This window comes from Arvicola amphibius, chromosome 5 (assembly GCF_903992535.2).
Source record: "Arvicola amphibius chromosome 5, mArvAmp1.2, whole genome shotgun sequence".
NCBI lineage: Eukaryota > Metazoa > Chordata > Mammalia > Rodentia > Cricetidae > Arvicola > Arvicola amphibius.
This window is the reverse complement of record NC_052051.1, coordinates 36,625,485-36,644,144: the sequence shown is the minus strand read 5'-3', so window position 1 is coordinate 36,644,144 and position 18,660 is coordinate 36,625,485. Positions and strand designations below refer to the sequence as shown.

The following is an 18,660-nucleotide window of genomic DNA, read 5'->3' as shown; positions in this document are numbered from 1 at the left end:
GTCATTATTCCCTAGCAACCATCCATCCCACCAAACAACAATGATAGAACATGGGGATTGTATTTCTTTTCTCCTGTTCTTAAAAGTACAGCTGAATCACATAAAACCTTCATAATTATAAGCATACAGGAGTTGCTCACAAATGAAGGCAATGATGGCATCATGGGCGAAAGCTCGCGGTGCCCTTCTAAGCATCGCACTACAGAGGAGTTTGGATGTACTTGTCCTGATACATCCTCAGTATACTATGGGATCTAAGGTCACCCTCTGGATCTCATGCCCAGGACCATTATTGGCTTGGCAGCTTCTTTAAGTGTCAGACCGAGTACAAAACAAACAACCCCCAAGCTGTTTATCTAGAGGATGGGCATACCCCAGTGCAACTTGGCAGGGTATCTCACCAACTCCTCAGATGTCAGGTCAGGGCAAAACTGGGAATGTATCTGCCCGGTACATCTTGCGCTGATTACTTGGAGTGCGTGTTTCTGATTCATTTGCATGTAACGCTTCCAGGAGGTGTTGCAAGAACTATGTGATGGCCAGAGGAACCCAATGAGTCTTTTATTATTTTTTTAAACAAGTTTTTCTATGCTGATTATCTCTCAGAGCCAAGAACCTGTGTTCTTCCAGACCTATGACAGATTTCAAAAGTAGGTTTCGTTAATCCAAAGAACAAGTTCTAACCATAGCTCAGGGACTGTGCACTTTGACCCTGTTGCTAGGCCGAACAATGGGAGGAGAGAAAGATCATAGCTGGAAAAGCCTTATCTTGAGGGCCTTGGGCTCACGTCTACGTGTGGCGCACGTGCAGGGCTGTGATCTGAGAGAATCGATAAATTCACATGGACAGAGCATTTAGAACAGTGCCTGCTACGGCACCTGCTCAATAAATTGTGTTTTGTTGTGGCTGTCCTTTCGGTACCTCAGGAACACAGTGTCCCTTCAGTGAACGGCTTATCCACAATTTGTTCATCAGTAAACCAAGAACCCAGTCATGACTAGCTTCTTGCCTGTCTGAGATTATACGCCTTGTAACCGTGGAGTTCCTGTGGGCCATTCCTGGATGTCTTGGGCTCTCTATCACTGTTTAAGTGCAGCTTTCTCTCACAAGGGCTGCCGCCATCCTCTTCTTCGGCTCTCTCAGACCTTCTTCCTTGCTTGAGGCTGCCAATTCGCTATTGATCTGGTCTGTTCTGAATCCCTCAGGTCACCATAGAGGTGGTCGACGGTCCTGACTCTGAAGCAGAAAAGGATCAGCATCCAGAGAATCAACCCAGCTGGTCCGTTCCGGTTCCTGACTGGCGAGCCTGGTGGCAGAGGTCCTTGTCCTTGGCCAGGACAAACAGCGGGGACCAGGACTACAAATATGACAGTACCTCAGATGACAGCAACTTCCTCAGTGTTCCTAGGGGGTGGGACCGTCCAGCCCCAGGCCACCGGACTTTTGAAACCAAAGAGCAGCCAGAATATGGTGAGTTTACTACCCAGTAATATAAAATTGGTGGGGAGAGGAAGTGAGGATGATAAGCCTCACAGACGAGGGGCCAAGCAAAACTCAGTTTGCAGTATGTGGTTTTCAGTCTTCTATGAGGCATACCTCATAAAGGCTGTGTTCACAGAAGCCCTATGGAGCCATCTGCAGCCACATTTTTGGGGGAATGCTATAATTTTAAAATTATACTTGAGATTTTTTTAGGGTCTTTGGGTTTTTTTTTCCTGTCTAGTCTTCTCTGAAACTTAATTTTACTTCTAAAAATGAATAAATCATCACATCTCCTTCCCTGTATTTTTTAACTGTAAAAATCTATGATGCAAATCAGTTTAATAACAGAGATGTATACAGTTGCTTCCTGTGACCAGGCAGCATGTCAGGTCTGATACTAGCAGTAGGGTGACCCTTGAGAATCCACATGAACAACTTGTGTCCCGGTTGTCAGAGCAAGCTTCCCCCCTCTACTATAAATGTTGTACCCCAAGCTGAGACTACCACGTTCATAAGGTAATGAAAAACTTCCAGATTCAATGGTTACTAAATTATTTTATTAAAATAGCAAAAGTTCGTTTCTTACTTCAGTTAAGATGAGAGACAAGGTGAAGGGATCTCAGTTCCAACCTGTCACTCAATGATTCGAACTCCCTCTTCCTTCAAATGAATACTTGATGTGTCACAAATGCCCCTGTTGTTAAGTTCTTGTGGCTTCCCCGTCGGCAGACCAAGGAATGAACAATACATAACGAGGAGTGCCATGTTTGGACGAGATGCCCCGCAAATGTCTCAGATATTTGAGTCCTTGGTCCTCAGTTGGTAACTATGTGGAAAGAATTGGGAGTTGTGGCCTGGTTGAAGGAGGTATATTACTCAGGATGGACTCTGAGGTTACAAAAGCCAGCACCCTCCAATGTGTTCTTTCCACCTCCGGCTTCCAAGTTCACAGCTACCGCTCCAGGCACCTGCTGCCAGCAACTTCCCCTCTACACTCTCACCTCCGCCGTGGACTCTAACACTCTGCAACTGTAAGCCCAAAATAAACTCTTTCTTAAGTTGCCTCGGTCATGATGTCTTATCACAGTGGAAAGAAAAGCACCATATAAAAGAATGAATGATACAGAGAGTTTCAAACAGAGATCCAAGCAAGTCCTTTCCTGTCCATGGTTGGTTGTTTTCCATTCCCTAAACTGACCAGAGTAAAGTTAGGTGAACACTACTCATTGGTCTCTCCATCAAGACCCAATTCTTTGAAATTCTCTAACTTGTCATGGTCTAATTTTAACACAATATTTCGCAGTCTCTATTTTCCCCATGGAGCCTTCTTAGTAATGTTCATTATGATAGCATCGTTAGTGCCTTAGAAAGAGGAGGCTAACTTTGACCAGAATCAGTGTTGCTGGAAGGCAGGACAGAGAACGCAGCGTGGTGGGAATATACCGACCTCAGCTATAACTGCTGTGGTGCTGAGTCTGAGCTGTGTGGATAGCCGTAAGTATCTTGAGTGTTATTATAAACTTCAGTTTCCTTACCCATAAAAGAAGTAAAATAGTCTTCCTATGGCAGACTTATCCCGGAAGTTAAATGTAGCCATGACCATCCAGGAACGGTGGTACTAGACTCCCAAGACCACTTCCAGCTCAGTTCCGGTCAATTCAGTGGTTCCTACACTGAACTGGCCATGGCCCCTGTAGAACTGGCCCACGAAGCTCTACTGTCCGGACACTATAAAAGGAAGATTTTACCATCCCAAATAGCATCTATGAACACGCATTCTCAGCTCATTGCAATGGTGAGCATTGTCTTCCTTCCTTGAGCGCTTTGATGTCATTGGGCTGTCAAAATGCCATAGAAATATTTTCAGGAACAGCTTGTTCTTGTTGTCATTGCGATTTTCTCATTTTCTGCTCTGAGCCACACTTCCTCCCAGTTAAGCTCACATATCATGTCCTCATCTGTGTTTCTAGAATCATAAATTAGGCTTACCTTCTGTTATATATATATATATATATATATATATATATATATATATATATATATTACAACTTCTCCATCTGGCATTAAAACAGAGAGGATTTCTCTCCAGAAAGATACGTTCTAGCCAGAAATCCTTGTTCTGCCCTTTGACCTCATGAAACAGGAATCCCATGGAAGGTCTTTGTTGGATGCTGACCTGGATCAGTGTGTGATAAGAAGCCTCAAGATGGTGAAGATCTTCCTAAAAGATTGCTCCTCCATAGAAATGATTAATAATGTGTCTAATTTCTGAGCAGTTAAGGATTTGGAGAAAGCCACCTACTGGTAGAATAAGTTCTTGATGACTGCTTATAGATAACATATCTTAAGATAAAAATAGATTTTTGTGGCATATTTCTAACAGATTTTAGAGGGAACTACTTCATGCAATCCTGGCATTCTGGAAGCTGGGGCAGAAGGGTCATGAGTTTGAGGCCAGCCCAGTCTACATAGTTTCTATCTCAACAAACAAACAAACAAAAACAAAGAAACCAGTCTGATTTAGCCACATCAAACAGCAGAAGAAGGGTCTCTCTTAGAAGTCTGCAGGTTGACTGGAATGTTAATCTGAGCTACGATGGACTGGTTTGGCTGGAGCTGAACAGTTTTCAATGACCTCAGTTTTCCATGATGGGGTTCAGCTAGACAAGTAGGAGTGCTGAGAGCTCCCTTCTGGCCCTCAACTTCCCTGGGCTCTTTACATGGTAGTGGAATAGTTCCCTCCAACTAAACAAGACAAGTCTACATGCTTAGACATCTTGCAGGCCTTTGCTTGTGTCCTATTTGCCATCACCCCATCAACTGAAGTAAATCACGTGGTCCAGAACCACCAAGGAAGAGGACATGGAGAAAGGATTTACGGGCATCATTTCTCATACACTTTAACGCAACACTAGCATTTAGTCATCATGCTATGTAGGTTTTGACAAACTGACCAAAGCTATAGCGGACTTTGAAAAGGGGACCTCAACGAAGGAACTGCCTCCATCAGACTGCCCTGTGGGCATGACTGTGAGGGCATTTCCTGATTAATGATTGACATGGGAAGGCTCATTGTGAGCAAGTGGTTCTGGCAATCAAGGACCACTTAAGAAAGCAGGCTGATGCCGGGCGGTGGTAGTACACGCCTTTGATCACAGCACTCAGGAGGTAGAGGTAAGTGGGCCTCTGTGAGTTTGAGGCCAGCCTGGTCTACAGAGTGAGTTCCAGGAAAGCCATGGCTACACAGAGAAACCCTATCATGAAAAAAAAAATGCAGGCTGAGCAAGCCATGGGGAGCCAACCAGTGAGCAGTGCTCCTCCTGGTCTCTGCTTCAGTTCCTGCCTGCAGGTCCCTGCCTTCAGCTGCTGCCCTGACCTCCTTCACTGATAGATTTATCCTGTGACCCATAACAGAAAATACACCATTTCCTTCCCTACGCTGATCCTGATCAGTGTTTTAGCAGAGCAATAAAAGGAAGCTAATACAGTCATTTAGATCCAGAAAACCAAAGTGAGGAGTCCAGCTCATACAGAGATTCAAATATAGGCCTCATAGTGAGCGAAGCCCTCAAGTTGAGTGACATTGCCCTGTATGAATTCTCACCCTTAATGAGGTGGAAAGAAAAGACTGCAGGAGATTTCTGGATGGCAGAGGCTCCTTTGCTTTTATAAAGTCCAGCAGTACAACTGTTGACCTCACTGGATTTTATCCTAGGCTGCTATTCCCTCAGCAAGTGACATGGCATCTATCTGCATGGAGTAATGTTTGCTTTCCAAACTTGCCCTGTTTCTTTTTATGGTGTGAAAATATGAGAATCTTTACTTGTGCCTCTTATTGCTCCTTTAACAAAATCTGGTCCTGTTTGTGGATGCAGGATAAAAATGCAGTGTGTGCACTTGTAATGTGATTCACTGCATATAGATGGCGTCACTGACAAGAATGCAATTGTTCCAAGCATATCTGCAAAATTCTGGGAGAGATCCCCGACTATTCTATCTCAGACTTTTCTCCCTCTGGAAGCAACTTGTCACTCCAGCCCTGTTGGGTCTGTGCCCCAGAGAAGGCAATAGAGAGGCCACACTGGAAAATGGTGCCCACTTCACTAATGTAAAACAGAAGTTTCAGACTTCTGGTTGGCTGTGTGGTTAAGAAACTTGTTTCTTAGATGAAATCAAAGTGTGAAAAAATTATTATAATGAAAGGAGATAGACGTGGATGATGCTTCTGAAGGCAGGTATGTCAGTGAAGCTTTATATTCAATTAGGGAAGAGGCCATCACAATTTCATGTATACACACACATACACACACCAATTCTGAGAAGGCTCGGCAGCCCTGTGATAGCCCAGGATGCCTGCAGAGTAAGCATTGTGTAAACACCAGCCTTAGCAGCTGGCACAGGACCCAAGATTCGGGTGGAAACGTATGGAGAACATTCTTGCTGGGTCTATGTAATAACCACACAACCTATTGTGAAGGAAGGGTATCCCAACCTTTCAAAGCACCTGACTGCAGCCCCATGCTTGGCTCCCATAGAGGCCCCAAGGCAAGCTGTGCATGAGCCAGGAGAAATCATTATGGAGTGGTGTTACTGGAGAGAAGTCATGCATTGGAGATCTGGGACTTCATGCTACAGCCCAGCTTCCCATTCTGTTACCCTGAAAACCCGGGACAAGAACCCTAGACACTCTAAAACTTTTGTTACTTCTGATAGGAGAATGTCAGTCTTGATAATGCACACACATCCCCAGCTCTCTCCAGCCCCCTCTAGTGTGCTCCACATTATTCCCCAAGTCATTCATAACTTCTAAATTACTATATAATTTACTATTTTGTATTCATTGCTCATTCTACCAGGGTGAGAAAAACTATTCTTAATAATATATCCCACATAATTAGAATTATGCTTGACATATAATGAGAATTCAACTAACACTCATTGGCCAGATGTTGGATAATGACGTCAAAGGATAGTTCTCCACTTACCATTAATAGGTTGGTTATTTGCTACTGTGTAACAAACCATTCTATACCTAACACCTGATAAAACATCAGTCATTATTTCTCATGGTTTAGTGGCTCAGCAAGTTCAGACCATTGGGCAGTTCTACACTTGATGGCCTCAGCTACATTCAATTTCTATACAGAAGTACTGGGAGCCTCCCTTTCACTGTCAAATGTTCTGTCGTCCTTCATGTGACTCCATTTGGGGGGTGGGTGGCATCTCACCATTCTTGAATTTGTTCTACGCGAACTTCTTTCATGGTGATTGGATTTATCAGAGTAAACTAGACTGGAAGCCAATGGGGACATTAAGGTCAAAGTAAGACCAGGTTCTGTGGAACCTTCTTCTCTTCTCTTCTCTTCTCTTCTCTTCTCTTCTCTTCTCTTCTCTTCTCTTCTCTTCTCTTCTCTTCTCTCCTCTCCTCTCCTCTCCTCTCCTCTCCTCTCTTCTCTTCTCTTCTTTTCTCTTCTCTTCTCTCCCCTCCCCTCCCCTTCTCTCCTCTGCTCTCTGCTCCTTTCCTCTCCTCTCCTCTTTTCTTCTCTTTCCCCCCTCTCTCTCCTTTTCCTCCTCCTCTGTTTCCCTATTTTCCTCCATCCCTCCCTCTCTTCCTTCCCTCTGCATTCCTCTTTCTCCCTCTTCCCCTGTCTCCTCCCTCTGTCCTCTGCTTTTCTATCTCCCCTTTTCTTCATCTCCCTCCCACAAGGAGAAAAGGGTTGTCCCAGGTGTTAGGTCCTAGTTACATACAGATCAACACAGCACTGTAACCCTCTCGCTCTTCACAGACCTGAGTTCTAACATGAACCTATGGCTGTAAGCCATTGAGCTCAGGCTGCAACCAATCCCTTTGAGAGCAAGAACAATGAAAGTGGAAGAGAACATGGCTGACAGGCAACTTGAACTGGAGACTTGGGAACTCTTCAGGTGGGGATGATGACCATCTCCCTGGCTCCCTTCCAGATTCCACAGATGGTGAGGGTGACTGGAGTCTCTGGTCTGTCTGCAGCGTCACGTGTGGAAACGGCAACCAGAAACGGACCCGTTCTTGTGGCTATGCATGCATTGCAACAGAGTCAAGGACCTGTGACCGTCCAAACTGCCCAGGTAATTGTGCGACTATAATTACAAGTTCAAGGGGAAGGTTTTTTTTTTTGTTTAAATTTAAAACTTGAAGAAATTATTAAAAAGATAACCATTTTCGTCATAAATCTTTTGACCAGAATGGGACAACTAGAGATAACTGATAGACTTGGTGAATGGAAAGATGGACTTCCTAAGTCTTAAGCACAGTCGTGGTGGCTGTGACCTAAAGGGCAGAGCCATATTGTTCTTATTTGGTTTGAAGGAGGGATTCTGATCAGTTTGGGACTTTGATGTGGGATTGTCATGACTTGAAAAACTCATTTGAAAACAAATACTTATATCTAATAAGGAAGCCAGCATGAGTGAATTCTCATTCTCAGGAAAACCAAGGAGTTAGCCTTGTCAGTAATAACAGAGAGCTGCCGATGGCTTCCTATTAAACAAACTGGTGCAACTTAGCATTTAATTGTGATCTTACACTGTAGTATCAGTGCCTTGAAAATTAAATTAATTGCTAACTTGACAAGGAATTCTATTGGGACTGAAAAATAATTCTGAGTGTGGTTGACAAAGTTATAGTGGCTTGTCAAACTCTGACCTATGACCTATTGATGTAGAGACCTTCATTTTTAAAGGAATTAAGCATGAGGAGCAGAGGCAACCAAGGCCATGAATGATCCAGAAAGCCTGAACTATGTGCCTCCTGGTCCTTTACACAAAGCTTATCGTCCCCTGTCCTATGGTTTTACTGTTTTCCCATTGCCAGCCAGAATGCCAACCTACAATAATATCTTGGGCCCTTTCCTGAAACCACACATTCCAAATGGTTTCACCTAAAAGAAATTTCAGAGACTGAAAATCTGATCCCCATACCTCCGACTTCCTTTCTCTACTCCTAGACATTCTATTCTCAAGCCAAGGACATTTGGACCAAAACAAAAGTGGAAACACAAAGGGGTTTCTGAGAAGTGGGGGAGGAGCGACTTGAAGGAGGCATACGCTGGCAAACTGTGGGGTTTGAAATGTAAGAAGTGGTGGCTCCAGCTCCGTGTCAGCCCTGCAGACATCTTACTCCTCCTCATCTTCCCTGTGCTTTTTGCAATGAGCTGAGGTGCAAGTCTGGCAAGTGGGTTTTGAATGGGTAGGAACCAAGCAGTGAAGAGTAACATGAGCGGGGGGGGGGGAGGGGGGGAAGCAACAGTCAGGAATAACATGAAGAAGAGAAGAAGACAATGAAGAAAAGCAGAGAAGAAAAAAGGCAAAAAAGCAGAGAAGTAGTAGGCTGTCCTTCTGTATTTGGGTTTTCTGAGTCTCTACGTTGTAGGAAGTAACTATGGAATAGACAAGGTTTTATAGGCTTGGTAATGATCATTCTGTGAAAGCATGTCCCCCTGGGGGATGGAGAGATGGTTTGTGACTAACAGCACCTGCTGCTGCTTCAGTTCCCAGTCCCTATGTCAGGCAGTTCAGAACCACCTGAAACTCCAGGTTTGGGAAATCTGATGCCTTCTTCTGGCCTTGCTGGGCACCCAAACATACCTAGCGAACACACACTCATACACACAAATAAAAATAAATAAATATTTGTTACAACTATGTCCCTAGGCTAACCCTTGCATGAGGGATCTAACAAACTCAGAGTGATCTCTTAAATGACATACAGTCGTGACCAACAGTGGAGCTTGGGTTCCCCCCAAAAGCTACCAGCCTCCACTCTTTTCTCTTTCTCATGACTTAGCTTGCTGAATCTGAGTCGGGTTTGGTGATTCTGAGAGGGAGTGGGAGTAGGGGGGGTTAGGGGAGCTGAAAGGTTTGCAGCAAGTTGGGTTCAATTCCTTGGAGTAAGTAATGGGTTTCTCTGCGCATTCTTTCTAAAACATCAGTAGGAATAGTGCCAGACAACCAACGAAGCGGGAACCGCTAGCTTCCACTTCCCCTTCTGGGGGATGCTCTCTTCGCATTCCACTCCTGTAACTAGGTTGCCTCTGTGGGAGAGAGGTGCCCCTTATTTCTCCTGAATTTAGAGAAAGGAAAGCTGAGGCACACGAAGATGAAGTGCCCTGCCCAGGTCCGCACAGTCGTGATTTAAACCCAGGCCGTCGGCCATTAAAAAGGAAGGTTTTGAGCGCTCTGCTGCCTCTGGTTTAGTTTGTCACTCATGAGACAGCCACCCTGACAAGTGCCCCACCGCTACCCACCCCTCATCTTCAAGGCAAATGGGTAAGTTCATGAGACTTGCTGCTGGCACATTTGGATCTGATTTTGCACTGTGGATAGTATCTGGAGTCTTAATGTGTTTTATGCACTGCTACCTGCTTTTACTGTTTCCTCTGCTGGCAAGTTTCTACCCATGAGTAGAGATGAACACAAAACGGCTTTGTTCAGGTGTATTTGTTTTGTATTTGAGGGGGGCAGTGGTGAATTTTTCCATAAACCTAGAGGAAAATGAGCTCTTGTCTGTGTTTAGGAATTGAAGACACCTTCAGGACAGCAGCCACCGAAGTGAGTCTGCTTGCGGGAAGCGAGGAGTTTAATGCCACCAAGTTGTTTGAAGTTGGTAAGAATTTTTCCCCTTTTGAAAATCCAAATATTGGTTCAGTGTTTTGGAGATTCATTTTGCTTTTGCAGTGCCATCATTGGACACATGAAAATGTTTCGTTTTTCCCTTTGACGATCCAGTGCTCCCAGCAGATTTCCTGCTCACTGAATAGACTACAGACAAGAAAGAGCAACCTCAGGCAAGAAAGAGCAACCTCATCCCCCCAACACTAGGTTAGACTGAGCCATAGAGTGCCCTGTGAGCAACCTGCAGAGCCTCTTGAGTAAGAGACAGGTTGAGCCCACCCTCCACCTAGCACAAATTAAGCCCACTACCCAATGTACTCGATTCTCACCCACATTCAGTAAAACGAAGTCTCCAGCAGAGAGAAGGAAGAGAGGAGGAAGTTTTCTCAATATTATATACTTCCCTCCTTTGCAAGACTTTTCGATGGCAGGGGCAGGGAACTTCAGTACATTTTGTGTGTGAGTGTGTGTGTGTGTGTGGTGTCCCACTTTTCTACTAGAAAGCACTGGCTCAGAAGAAGCAGCCTAAATGAACACGGCAGGAAGTGCACACTCAGGGTGCAAGCTTGCGTTACAGCGCAGCTTCATTTACTTCTGGGTACCATTCTGTGTTGTCAGAGAGTCTGGGTACCATTCTGTGTTGTCAGAGAGTCTGGGTACCATTCTGTGTTGTCAGAGAGTCTGGGTACCATTCTGTGTTGTCAGAGAGTCTGGGTACCATTCTGTGTTGTCAGAGAGTCTGGGTACCATTCTGTGTTGTCAGAGAGTCAGATTCCTTCTCTCCCACTTCTTTTATCCCTAAAAATTCTTTTGTAAACTCAAGTCTGCGGTATCTCCTCAGACAAAACTGAGCAGGCCTAAATCTCTTTCAGTTTCCTAGCCAACTATTTTGAGATTTAATTTTCTCTTTCCCAGAGACCTACGGGAGACAGTCAGGGGTCTAAGTAGAACAGTCTAGAAAACAAAGAAACACCGAAGAGCACGATGCGAGCACCCTGATGAGAAGAAATAAAAAAGAGCTATACCAGCAGCAGCAGTGGGCAGTAATGGGTAGGGCAGTGACAGTCCTGCCTCATCCCGCCCTCACCACCCCAGCTGAAGAGGCATTTCCCCCAGAAGGCTGCTGGGAAAAGGACAGTCAGCTTTCTTTTTTTTTTTTTTTTTTTTTTGGTTTTTCGAGACAGGGTTTCCCTGTAGTTTCTAGAGCCTGTCCTGGAACTAGCTCTTGTAGACCAGGCTGGCCTCGAACTCAGAGATCCGCCTGCCTCTGCCTCCCGAGTGCTGGGATTAAAGGCGTGCGCCACCACCGCCCGGCTTAGCTTTCTTTAAGTGAGCTGAGCGTGCTCCAGTTGACAACAACATAGCGGAGAATATTGGGATGACGTCACAAATTGGTCCTGATGGGTGGAAATGGAGTTAGGCAGTAAGGGAGGAGGGTAGCTCTGGGAAGAGCTGGGGTCGTGAGTGTGACCAAAATATATTATACAAAATTATCAAAGAACTAATAATTTTTTTCTAAGAGACAGGGGCAGCCATGCCTTAACCACTATGAGGTGAATATCAAGCAATTAGCACTGTGTAATCAGATGGGCAGATTTTTGAAGACTGAAGATCTTGTGTAGCTAAAATATACCTTAATTTTTACAATGCTTGTTAATAATTTATTTTTTAAAACAAATCCATTCAATCACATCTATAAGGCAAACTCAGGACAGTTCAGAAGTTCTGTGTTAGTAGGGTCTCCGTCTCACCCCCTACATCACATACACAATAAAATTACATTTATTGAACAAGAGCCTTCCGCAAACACAGTTTATTGGATTTATTTTTGTAAACTGACTTTTTAAACATGTGAGTTTAACATAAAATGAAAGAACAGAAGATGTGGTCTGTGGGGGCAGAGAACTTCTCATGTCTCCCCGTGTCACATTTCACAGGCAAGCACCTTTTGCCTTTTTGTACAGGGTGAGGTATAAGGCCACATCCAATGCAAGACACCAGAACTAAGTAGACCTACAGAGTCCAGAAATGTACAAAAATGAATTGAGCACATTCAGTGTAGGTAACCGGTGAGTCTTTGGTGAAGGCCCATTTATTTGTAAAACTGAGGGGAGTGGATATAAACCAAGAATGAAACCCCAAGATTGGCAACCTTGGAAAACCCTTACCATTCTTGATCTTATGGGAACAGGATAGGAGCAGCAGGCACAGCTCACAGAGAAAGTCACCTGACCACAGTCCCAGCTCTCCAAAGGATGCAGTGTGCAGCTCTCCAAAGGATGCAGACAGTGTACATTGAGAGAGGAACCAGTAAATCATTCTAACTTGCCTCTCTTCCCTCTGTGTGATCTGTTGATGTGTCTTCCCACTGGGCACTCCAAATAGAAACTGGGGTGAAAGACCTATGGCTATGGTCTACATGGATCAGGACAAGAGCATCATGGTACAAAGACATAGAAGAGCAAACAGAAAATGAGGAAACACTGGATCATCATGTGATCAAGTTACTCAAGCTAACACGACCTTGAGTTTTCTCATCTGTAGAACAGCATGAGATAGTGCATCTCACAGAATGACTGTAATATCTGCCAAATTCAAGCATGCCCATCATCCTGTATAAGTACATTTTTAAAAATTAAAAGTCAATAAATGTCCTGAGGCACAGGAGGTAAAGGAGTCTCCCACCTTGGAAAATATAAAGCCATTTTCTGGAACCTCCTGAACTTTGCTTCTGAAGGTCCTACCCTTCCAAGGAAAGCCTATTCCATCCCAGGTACTGCCCAAAAAGGAACTGTCCCACTCTGAGTGATTGCACAGACAAGAGGACATAGCCACAAAATCCTAGAACACAGAGAAGAAAGGAGCCACCGTGCATGCCAGCTGGCCCTACCCAAAGCACATCCTCTGGCACTGAGTCTCCATCCCAAGCTCGTCAGAGAAGCTCTATTTTCATGCCCACTTGAGAATTAGAAAAGCAAAGCCCCTCAAGTTGAAATGCCTTGTCTGTAGTCACAAAGCTGCTAAGAAGGTGGGATTTAATGACAGTCAGGTTAAATATGAGAACCTCATCTCATACCAGGGCTCTGTGGAATCATGAGAAATGTCCCATCTCCCTCTTCCCCAGCTAACTGATAAGAGGCATGTGCCCCCCTCCCAGCTGACTCTATGTCCTGACCATGTGATCCCACTCATAACTGTACCAGCCTCCTAGGCATTTGACTCAAAATGGGTGTCATTTCTCCTGCCTAACTTTCTTTACCCCTAGTCTTTGAGGCCACTGAAGTCTAAAATTTCTGACTCCTTTTGCTGTTACCACCAAACATGCTTTCCTGAGCTCTTACCACTGATAAACTGTGTTGCATTCAACACTGGCTCAATTTTTCTTACTATACAGCTAAGTTGCTACATATTTCACTGTACTCAGTGGCTTCCTCTAAACAAACCCTTGTTTTCTTGTATCTTCTTCTCCAGAGAAGAAATTGTCCTCAGCCCTAATCATCCTATTTTTTGTGTTCTCTCTCTCTCTCTCTCTCTCTCTCTCTCTCTCTCTCTCTCTCTCTCTCTCTCTCTCTCTCTCTCTCTCTCTCTCTCTCCCCTCCCTTCCCTCCCCCCCTCCTCCCCTCTCTCTGTGTGCCCATTTGTGTCCATGTAGAGGCCAGAGGTCAGTATCAGATGCTTTTGAGACCAGGTCTCTCACAGAATCAGGAGCTCACTATTTTAACTAGACTAACTAGCCTGAGGTCCCCCATGACCCACATGTCTCTACTAACCCCCCAGTGTTAGGGCTCCAAACATATTTTGCTGCACCTAACTTTTTTATCCATGCTGGGGATCTGAACTTGGATCATTATGCTTAGTAACAAGTGCAGTAAGCCATTTCTCCTGGCCCCCATCAGGTATTTTTACTGCCAAAGTTTGGTTTTTACAATTAATCCTTAGCAGAAAACCCTCCCCTGCCTCCTCCTGTCATCTCTGCCACTAAAACTTGTATCAGTTTGAGTTTTGCAGGTAGCACATACCAGATGGGAATGACAGTATGACACTTAAGGAAGGAGAAAGGGGGAACCAGGAAGGAAAAAAAAAATTAACTCAGAGCCATGTCTAACAGGGAATGCCAAGGGAGGAGCCAGACAGCAATGCTTCCTCCATGTTTGATCACTGACCTCCAAGGCAAGGATGAGCTGGTAATAGGAGGTGGACAGCCAAGTAAACACAGCAGGCTCTGTTCTAAGAGCGCTAAGGCCACGACCAGTCCCCCATCATGCTTGCGATCAGCATGATGTAACAGGCACCCAAAACTATTCCTGACTTACCCTACTAGAAATAACATAGTTCAGTTTTGAAATGTTTTGGTTTTGTTTGTTTTTTGTTTTGTTTTTTAGACAAGAGCGCCAAGTATTGTGGTACATGCCTGAAATCCCAACATTTAGAGGATGAAGTGAGTTCCAGGCCAGTCTGGGACACACAATGAGACTGTCTCAAAAACAACAACAGAAGAATGTCTAGGTTTAGGTAAACAGGTTTTCTCTTAGGGAGAAGTAAATAAAGCATGAAAGAATCATAGTGTGTTCGGCTTTCGGTCACTGTGGGGGGGGAAAAAACGTACTTGAAAAAGAAAACAACTTAAAAGCAAGAAAGATTTATTTTGGCCTCGAGTTTCAGTGTGTGGTGTTTGGACCGTTGTCTTTGGGTCTGTGGCAAAGCAGAACATCACGGTGAGCAGGTGATTGGGCAGGCTGTTTACCTCATGGCAACAGGGAAGAAAAAGATTTCGTGATATTTTATTTGTGTTTTAATAAATAAAGCTTGCCTGAAGATCAGAGTGCAAAGCTAGCCACACTAGTCAGTCATACAGGCCAGGCAGCAGTGGTACACACCTTTAATCCCAGCAACCAAACTAGTTAGCCACAGAGGTCGGGTGATAGTGGTGCACACCTTTAATCCCAGCACTAGAGAGGAATATACGGCCGGTTGAGACAGGAACTCATTCTCTTTTCATTCTGAAGATTTTGTAGCGGTAAGAGCTCTCTGATGGTTGGCTGCTTTGCGTCTCTGATCTTTCAGCTTGAGCCCCAATATCTGTCTCTGGGTTTTTAATAGTCATGCTACAAAAAGAAGAGAGAATGAAAAGGACTGTCACCCCAAGATGCCTTTCAATGGCACAAACACTGTTAACTCCCATAAGCTCCACTACCTCCCAATAGTGCCACAGACTGAGGACAAAGCCATCAATACATGAGCTTTTGATAGACATTTAAGATCCAAACAATGGCAGTGGGAAGTGGGATGGATATGTGCAAAGGGAAAGGCAGATGAAAGGATTTTATCCTGGGACCAGCCAGCCTCCTTCCAGTAGGAATCTTGATGGGGAAAAACTGTGTGCCAGCTCAGCCGAGTGAAGGCTAAAGTCTAGGGGTTTGAAGAAAGGAGAGAGGTTTAATAATATTTGATTAAGGTGCTTTCTGTTCTGATCAGTCAGTGTGCGCAAGGAGTTGACTAATCACAAACAAAGAACGAAAGGTCTGTGCTTACGTTTATCAGCTATAAATGGAGATGGAGCATTCGTGAACCTCATCTAAGTCCAATGTAAAAAGGGCTTCTCTGCAGCACGATGAAGATGGGTGGGGATATAGATCCTTAGTACTACTGTTTGCTAGGACAAAGTTCTTTGAATCACAGGCATGGGCCTACTCATGTGCCTAGTCTTCCTTTACTTGCTATTTTGATGTAAGGTCTGATTAAGTTTCCCAGGCTGACCCTGAAGTCCTTCCGTATATCAGGCTAGCCTTAGATTTATTCTCCATAGCAGATTTATTTTAAATTTATTCTGTAGTCCAAGTCGGCCTTGAACTTGTGATTCTCCTACCTCAGCCTCCAGATTAGCTGGAATTACAGGCTCTGATGCTCCAGCCTGATCTGGGATACAGTTTTTAAGTAAAGTATGATGTTGTCATTGAATGGGAAGACTGAGAAGGATTTTTCTGAGTTCCTGAGTTACAGCGAGACTCTAGGTGTTCCTCACATTTGTTTGATTCACACACACCCCCAATATTAAATCCCCTCCTGTTTGGCTAACATTTCCCCAGTGTCTGTGTTCTTTTTTTTAAATTTTATTTTATTGATTTTTATTGATCTCTGCATTTTTTCTCTGCTCCCCTCCCTGCCTCTCCTCTCCCCTTCAACCCTTCCCCAAGGTCTTGACCAAACAACTGACAGATCATGAGAGAACCCCTGTGAGAGATTAGGCAGGGGCCAGGCTGACCTGGGAATGTCCTGTCCTGTTCACCTACACCCTGCCAGTTGTTCCCAAGGGACAATATAAGAAAAGCATATGTTCAAATTTCAGTTCTTAAAGAAAGCCAGAAATGCACATTTACAATTTGAATCCATAAATGAATTTTTAATTTTTTTATTATTTAAAACAAACTTTAAATTTAAATATATCTGATCATATTTTTCCCTTCCCCCAAGTCCTTCCAGATCATCTCCCCCTTCCTACTCACACAACCTTAAGTTGTTTCTCAAAAAGCAAAAACCTAATATAACAACAAAGCCCCCCCAAAATTCAAAACAAAGCCATACCCAAAAGAGAAAAAAAGTCATCAAACTGTAACCAAATTAAAGAAGCAGTTAACCAACATATAATTAGAGTCCATAAATTCTTAAGTATTTGCAACTAAATTAACCTTTTCTCAATGCTTTGAAAACCAAACATATCACCTCTGGCCGCTGAGCTATGCTCTCACTCCTTTGAGGCATCTTAGTCTGTGAATTTGCATAGTGATAATTAAGATCCAGCAGTAGGGAGATGAATTATGTTTTAAACCACTCAGTGAGTGGCAGAAATAAAATAAATGCAAGTCTACAAATAATCCTTTGAGGCCTTTCCACAACATTACCACTTATTTAGGAAATTCAATACAGCTCTCTGAATCAGCTAATTGTGTTAGGATATATAATTAGGCTATGGTTATCTGTGATGATATTCTGTTTTTTTGTTTTACATTTGAGGGTTTTATTGGGGCTTTTGTTGAGATCTGGTTTGGTTTGGAGTTTTTTGAAGATGCTTTCAATTTAGGGATAATAACATATGTTTCTACATAAAATTTTAAAAGATGGGTCAAATGCACTGATTGTTAAATATGGGTGAGAGAATATTGGTAGTCATTCAATCAGTGACTTACTCTACTCTTTGCTGTCCTGGGTTTGAAAATTCCTCCTACTATAAAGTAAGGAGTTGGAAAGATATCTTATAAGCAAAGTTGCCAAGTTCAGGGGTGATGAGAATGGCCACCATGTATGGTGGTTATGGGCACCTGCCAGGTGTCTGACATAAGGGAGGACACTATTAGCTTCGTTGTCATCCTCACAGCAGGCTAAGCATGTACTTAGAGGGGTTTTTTGGTCCTTTTCAGATATGGACAGCTGTGAGCGGTGGATGAGCTGCAAAAGTGAATTCCTAAAGAAATACATGCACAAGGTGATCAATGACCTGCCCAGCTGTCCCTGTTCCTACCCCACTGAGGTGGCTTACAGCACGGCCGACATCTTTGACCGCATCAAGCGCAAGGACTTCCGATGGAAGGATGCTAGTGGACCCAAAGAGAAACTGGAGATCTACAAGCCTACTGCCCGGTACTGCATCCGCTCTATGTTGTCCCTGGAGAGTACCACCCTGGCTGCCCAGCACTGTTGCTATGGGGACAACATGCAACTCATCACCAGAGGCAAAGGGGCAGGCACACCCAATCTCATCAGCACCGAGTTCTCTGCTGAGCTCCACTACAAAGTGGATGTTCTGCCTTGGATCATCTGCAAGGGTGACTGGAGTAGGTATAATGAGGCCCGGCCTCCCAATAACGGACAGAAGTGCACAGAAAGCCCTTCTGATGAGGACTACGTTAAACAGTTCCAAGAGGCCAGGGAATACTAAAGCAATGCTGGTTCGGAGGCACAAATGCACTGATCTGCAAACTGTCACCCAGTTTTTTTAAGCCACATTTTTGTACATTTGTATATTCCACATGAGTATTTTTCTAAGTACACTAGGGGTACGCTCCAGGTCTGAGGGACTGCTATATCCATTGCCTACAAACCCTGTTGGAAGTCCTGACAGTGAGTGTGTAGGCGGGAAGAAGAACCTGGGAGCCATAGTGGGTGTGATTCAATTCCCACCTCTGTCCAGTGCACAGGAGCACAGAGACTGAGACTGTAAACGTTATAAGCAGTTTTTATATATAACTTATTTAATACAAATGTGACTTAAGCTTTCCCTTTTCTCTGGAGTTGACCTTGTAAAAATTATTTAGTCACTTCTGAGAGAGTTCAAAAAGGAAAGGACTTCGGGGAATGGGGAGAAAAGGAATTTTGCAGTGGAGATGCATAAAAACAAGAAACCAGCCAAGTTATACCCGGTGCTCTTTAGCCATAAGATGTTTGCTGGAGTCACAAAGTCCAACATTTTCTTGCCTTAGACTAGGCAAGGGGTGGGTAGTAAGTGAATGTTTAGAGTCAAATCTAAGACTTGA

The 18,660-nt window shown here is 44.0% G+C and overlaps 1 protein-coding gene across 1 annotated transcript in view; it reads left to right on the top strand.

Moving 5' to 3' along the window:
* The window catches only part of Ism1 (isthmin 1), a 71,826-nt gene extending 53,761 nt beyond the window's left edge, over positions 1–18,065 (top strand). The window contains exons 3-6 of the mRNA XM_038332079.1: positions 1,207–1,471; positions 7,445–7,588; positions 10,035–10,124; positions 17,548–18,065. Coding sequence (XP_038188007.1) covers positions 1,207–1,471; positions 7,445–7,588; positions 10,035–10,124; positions 17,548–18,065 — 1,017 coding nt within the window. The remainder of the gene's footprint in view (positions 1–1,206; positions 1,472–7,444; positions 7,589–10,034; positions 10,125–17,547) is intronic.
* The last annotated feature ends 595 nt before the right edge of the window (positions 18,066–18,660 follow it).